At 38.4% G+C, this 6,275-nt stretch overlaps 1 protein-coding gene across 3 annotated transcripts in view; it reads left to right on the forward strand.

The window, feature by feature from the left end:
* Window positions 1–4,976: 4,976 nt before the first annotated feature.
* The window catches only part of LOC106316102, a 3,007-nt gene continuing 1,708 nt past the window's right edge, over window positions 4,977–6,275 (forward strand). The window contains exons 1-3 of one of the 3 annotated variants that reach the window (XM_013753970.1): window positions 4,977–5,082; window positions 5,171–5,249; window positions 5,616–5,809. In XM_013753970.1, the coding sequence (XP_013609424.1) occupies window positions 5,627–5,809 (183 nt within the window). In that variant the 5' untranslated portion in view covers window positions 4,977–5,082; window positions 5,171–5,249; window positions 5,616–5,626. Of the gene's footprint in view, window positions 5,250–5,615; window positions 5,810–6,275 lie in introns of all 3 variants that reach the window. The other 2 variants (XM_013753969.1, XM_013753971.1) reach the window with 2 other exon arrangements.

Below are 6,275 nucleotides of genomic sequence, written 5' to 3' on the forward strand. Positions count from 1 at the left end.
GCCATGATCTGTTGAGCACTTTGATATTGAGAAGCTTAAAACTGAGGACAGCGTCTGGCACTATGCCCTTGTGTGTTACACAGTTGACACTTGCCTAAGTAAGGCTTGAACGTACGCGTATCAGATCGGTATTGTCGATTAGCATCACCATTGTTGTTGTTTCTCCGTGTGTTGTTGTAGTTGTTGTAGGAGCCACCATTGTTGTTGCGATTGGTGTTGAAGTTGTTGTTCTGATTTCGGTTTTGAACCATATTAGCAGACACTGGAGAGACCTCAGTAGCTTGTTCTTTTGTAGCAAGGAGCTTGGCTTCATGATTGAGTAATCTTTCATGAATCTCAGTGATGCTGGGAGCAGTGTCTTTACCTTCGATTTGATCAACTACATTCTTGTACTCCTATGGGAGTCCACCAAGGATTATCTCAACTTGATCTTCATGGTCGTATGGCTTACCAAGGATGGCGAGTTTATCGAGTTTAGAGACCACGTTCTGTAGGTATTCATCGACAGTTTTGGTACCTTTGGTGTAGAATCTGAGCTGATCACGGAGTTGTTTGATATGACCCCTACTTGGTTTCGCATAGGTGTCAGCCAGCTTCTCCCAGATCTGAGCAGCGGTGGTTGTGCGAGAGACCATTGGCTGAATCGTAGTAGAGATGGCACCAAGGAGGCCACTGTAAATGAGTTTATCTTGCCGTGTCCAGCGAACAAACTCCGGATTCTCCTCAACGACATCAGCCGTGGTGATTGTTACAGGCGGAATGACAGTGGTGGAATCAAGATGCTTAGCCAAAGCATAACCATCCAGTAGGGCATGAACTTGCAAGCTCCACATCATGTAGTTGGTGCTTGTTAACTTCAAGACGTTGGACATGTTGAGATTGAGAAGAGTGTTTGTGTTTAGAGACACGATTTCATTGGTGTTTGAGGAAGAACTTATTGTGGCGGCTGTTTGGTTTTGTTCGAAAATTTCTAGGTTTGGAGGAACGTTAAGCTCTGATACCATATAGATTATGGGAAAGTTATCTTCTCATTAGATAAATGATTACATTATATACACGTACAACATTAGGAGATTAGGGTATTCTAAGTACTACTAATTACAATGTAAACCCTTAACTAATAATATTTACATATATCTCCAATACGCCCCCTCAAGATGGAGGGATTGAGATCACTCCAATCTTGCTGCAATCTTGCTGAAACTGACTTCTAGGTAGTGGTTTGGTGAGAGTGTCAGCAAGTTGATCTTTAGTGGAGACATGTCGTACACAAAGCTGACCCGCATGTATCATATTTCGTGTGAAATGGTAGTCCAAGGCGATGTGTTTCATCTGGAGAGACTTTCAAACGATTATCTAAAGAAAGAGATTGAAATGAAAATTTGGGACAAACAAAGTTTTGTTTAGGATTACAAATTGAACATCTTAAAAGATGGAATCCTTATGCATCAAAGGACTTATAAAAAGGTATTCAAACGGTTTTAACATGGACCAAAGCTCGCCCATTGAATTATCCCATAAGGTCCCTTGGTCCGGACATAAACCAATTGTAAGTCCCAAGAAGGACATGGTCGTGAGTACCCCGGACTTGGACACGGATCCTTTGGTCCCAAGAAGGACAAGAAATATGTCCTTGGTCCGGTAAAGTCCCTTACCCAAGTGCCATTGGCGCCTTGATGTAATAGGGAAGCCATACTAGGCTGGACATGCGTTCTTGCCGTGAATCTCTTATATATGTTTAGCTCATGTTCGACCATGAGGCACTGGAAATAAAGACATACATGTCTCTTACCTTAATTACTATTGGCGCCTTGCCTTGATGTATTTGTCATGTCATACACATCCGAACATAAGGGACTGGGACAGGATAAAATACATCCTATGTTACTACAAGGAACTAAAAAATTTGAGATTACATTATACTAACCAAAACCCAAAGAAGGGTTAATATGTTTTGATTGATACAGGTTATCTCTCTGATCCACAATGATAGATCCCAGGCAAGTTATGTCTTTGCAACGCGGTAGCACTACTTTACCTTGGTATTGAGACCATTAGTCATTGGCGTCCATGAAGCTCAACCATCAGGTTGGGATGCGCCAACTTGAAGGACATATACGGAGGTACAAATCAGGGGGAGCAATATGTGTTGTACTCTTTTTCATTCACCATGTTTTGTCCCATTGGGTTTTCTTGGTAAAGTTTTAATGAGGCAACATCCAAAACATATTAAAAACTCTGAATGGTTATGACATCCAAGGGGGAGTGTTATAAACCATATGATGGATGTCCATAACCGAGAAAGACAGACGGCCGGTTTAGAGAGAGAGACGGCCAGTTTCCATAATCCCTATCTGTTTATGATTTGTACTATTTCCATATTGTGTTTTCCTTTTCCTAGTTGGATTAGGATTTGTAATCTTTCCATTTATCTATGACGGTGTAATTATCTATATATAAAGGGCTCCATATGATTGATTAATAATAAGAACTTACTGATTCTAAATCCTTAAGTTTACAACAGAAACTACCGGATCCAATATATATCGCCGTACGGAGCATGAGTTTGGATAGATAAAGACCACATCTCGCAACCCACTCGCCTCCACCACCTCCAAAAGCCCACTGTATCGAGCTCAGTTTGTCGTCCTCGAAACAAACATCCACATCCGATAGGAAAAACCATCAGAGGTCCAAATCTAGAGAAACTAGCTATAGGCGTTAATCGTCTAATAATTGTTTCTCCTTGATACCCTATATAACTATTATAATGGTAAGAGTGAGAGATTTGAACAATTTATTATAAGTTTTATGGTTTATCATTTAATAAATCAAATAACTCTTAGTTTATACATAGTTTACATATACTAGAATGGTAAAATATTATATATATATATATATATATATATATATTTTATTAGTATACTCTTAAGTAATTAAACCTCAAAAGTGTAGGTTAATAAAATAAGTAATTAATTTTTTTGTTCTAGAATTAGATGAATTTTAGACCGAACTGGTGGATATATACTAGACAGACATTTATATTTCGAGTTTGCACTTATATTCTATAACAGCTTGATATATTAGATTTGAACACTTACCTGTGAATAGAGTTTGCCGATGATTTTCTTCAAATATTTGATTCTTAGATATGTATTTGAAGTGAAACTAATTTTTACAGATGTTCATCTTTTTGAATTAACACTTATGTAATTCACCGAATTCACAAAAGAAATTAAAAAAGGAACAAAACTCATATCAGTGACTCGGAAACAAGAACGAAAGCACAATTTTATAGAAGCGAAAAATGAAATAACTTATGGAGAGTCAATAATAAACAAATCGAGAGCAGAAAACGTTATCTCCTTTCGTCATTTTATAATCGATGTTGCCTATTTGGTTTTGGTGATTTGTGTCAGTCGCAAAACTTAATTTCTTTTTGTGCATATGAAGTCCTAAAAATAATTAAAATGAGTTGTAATACGTTAGCTCTTCAACAACGATAATACATTTAAAAGACCAACATTTGTACTCGTCATTTTATAATCGATAAAGATTATAGTGTTGCATATTTGGTTTTTGTGATTTGTGTCACCCGCAAAACTTAATTTCTTTTTGTGCATATGAAGTCCTAAATATAATTAAAATGAGTTGTAATATGTTAGCTCTTCAACAACGATGATATATTTTAAATATCAACATTTGTACTCGTCATTTTATAATCGATAAAGATTATAGTGTTGCAAAACCATTTAAAAAATAAACATTAGTATAAAAAAACACACCATGTTTTGAAACCCCACTGAGAGAAAAAACCCGAGAGAGAGTTTAGAGAGAGAGAGAGAGAGAAAACTCTAATCGCCACCGTTCCCTTCCGGCGTTCGACGCAGAGTCGTCGGCGGAGACCCCCTTCTTTTCCCTCTTCTCTTTTTTTTTCCTTTGCCTTTGACGATGCCCCTACCCCTCTTCGAGATGCATATGGTCTCTGGTTTCTTCGGTTCTTCAGAACTCAGATATGGCCGTGTGTAGCTTGTCTCAGGCGGTTCCCGAGTCTCTGGAGTCATGGCGAGTTGAGTCAGGAAAATGGCTGTTCGTCGGAGGTCGGCTTTTAGGGTTTGGATATGGGTCGGAGCATTTTTCCCTTGGCCGCTCCGTTCTGTTCCGTCTTGGGCTGACTGTTTTCTTGTAGCTTTTCCCCGTGGTTTCCTTGTTCTTTTGCAGATTATTGGAAGAGCTCTGGTGGTTCTGTCACCCGCACCCGCGTTTCTTCATTCCGGGAGATTTGAAGTTTCTTATCTGTTGATGGAGTTTCAGTCTCATTCCGGCGGCTCTGTTAAGGACCCGAGCCTAGGAATCATGTGATGGAGAAGTCCTTGGTGGTGGTTTAAGCACCGGTCTAGTGGGGAGCCTATTATGTTCTCAAATGCAATTGCCGGTCAAGGTATGGACTCATCAAAATCGATTCACTGGTTATGCGTCCGCTGAATAAGGTATGGGACACTGACTGCAATCTGAAGCGGTCCTGGGCAAGGAACATGCACCTCGGTGTTGAGTTGGTCTGGTCCATGGTCCTAATTCCAATCTAACGGTGATCTCCAGCTTCGGTCAAATTTGAACTCCTTGTTTAGAATTTAGTGTCAGGTTTGGTTATGTCCTTGTAGTAGTGTGGTCTAAGAGACAACTCATTTTCATCGCATGTGGTGAGATGAGTTTGTTTTCATGGTGGTTTAAGTGATCGGGTGATTGATAAGGTAATTTAGGTTCCAAATGAGTGAGCTTAAGAGATAAAGCCTCTGCTGAGGCAATGTGGTTACAATTTGTTTGTACTAAAGCCTTTGGTTAATGAAAAAAATGATGTTGAGTTAAAAAAAAACAAAAAAAACAAAACAGAAGAAGCAAAACGCACCATGTATGCCAGTTTTGAATGAAAGGCGGAAAATAAAAACTAATCTACTGACTACTCTTCCCGTACAGGTTCGAAAGTAGGTAGGTCCAGACTCACAGTCAAACACAGAATGAACTCTTCGCCGTCCAATTGATTTAATCGGACGAACCAAAATTGATTCATCGGTTTAGACCCGGGTAAAGATTTAGGTTAATCAATCTCTCTCTCATCATATTTCTCGTCTTCAACCAGGAGTTGATCTCGACCTCACCCCACCATTGACAGAGAACTATAACTCACTACCAATCCGGAAGAATCAGCGCCACTCTCATCCTCCTCCTCGCTTTGCTCTCGGAACCTTTTGGTACGCTTTCTCCGATCTGATGATTGTTCTCCAATGATATGGTTGATGTTTCTATTTTCCAATCTTAATTGATTGATTAATAATGAATGGGTTACGAGATATCATTTTTGTGTATTGGGTTGCTGCTCAAGATCAATGCAACGAAGTTATTCAAAAATTTGGGGGTTTATTCATCTCTTTTGATACTTCCTTATCGTTTTTGCTCATCGTCTCGAAGAAAATCTTGTAAAAATCCGTGCCCTCTTATGTCGAACAAGTTAGAATTTGTGTCTAACAATTTAGCGTTTGGGTCAATTCGTGATTTTGTTCCTTAAGGGATGTGATTTGAAAGCTCACTGGAGTTTATGCCTTTTTATCTTTGGAAAGGGTAGAAGAAGATGAGCAGTGAAGTTGCTAGAGTTTACCGTGACATTCTTAAAGCAGTGGTGAAACATGTTGGCAAAGAAGACCACAAGTCTCATTTCACCGACTTTGTCAAGCGCGAGTTTCGCAACAACTCAAACTCACTCCACCTTGACCGCAACTACACTTATCTTCTTAATAGCATTCACTCTCACAAGGTATGTTTTTTTTTTGAAGAAACACGGCTTGTTTTATTATGTACACTAGGATATGGACCCCCGCGGTTCGCGGGGGAAATGATACTAATTCTAAATGTAACCTAAAAATACATTATATATTTAACTATTTACAATGAAATATGATAATATTTAAAATGAAAATTTCAACTTATAAAGATTAATATATTTATAGAATACACTTATAAAATAAGAAAAATAAATTGTTTCTAACACGCTTGTTGAAAGGGAACCATGCTTTGTTATAAATTGTGTTTCCAATTTAAATACTTATTTTGCCAGTAAGATGATTTTAGTATAAAATCCATAATTTTGACTTGGTAACTTCGCAAATAACTAATATTCTAGAAGAATGAAACCATCACATCCCTAATGTACATGAATATCCACATGTGAATTATGAACGAGCAAACATTACTATGTAAAGAACATGAGCCTCCCCACTCAT

Source organism: Brassica oleracea, chromosome C9, assembly GCF_000695525.1.
Source record: "Brassica oleracea var. oleracea cultivar TO1000 chromosome C9, BOL, whole genome shotgun sequence".
In the NCBI taxonomy this organism is placed as follows: Eukaryota; Viridiplantae; Streptophyta; class Magnoliopsida; order Brassicales; family Brassicaceae; genus Brassica; species Brassica oleracea.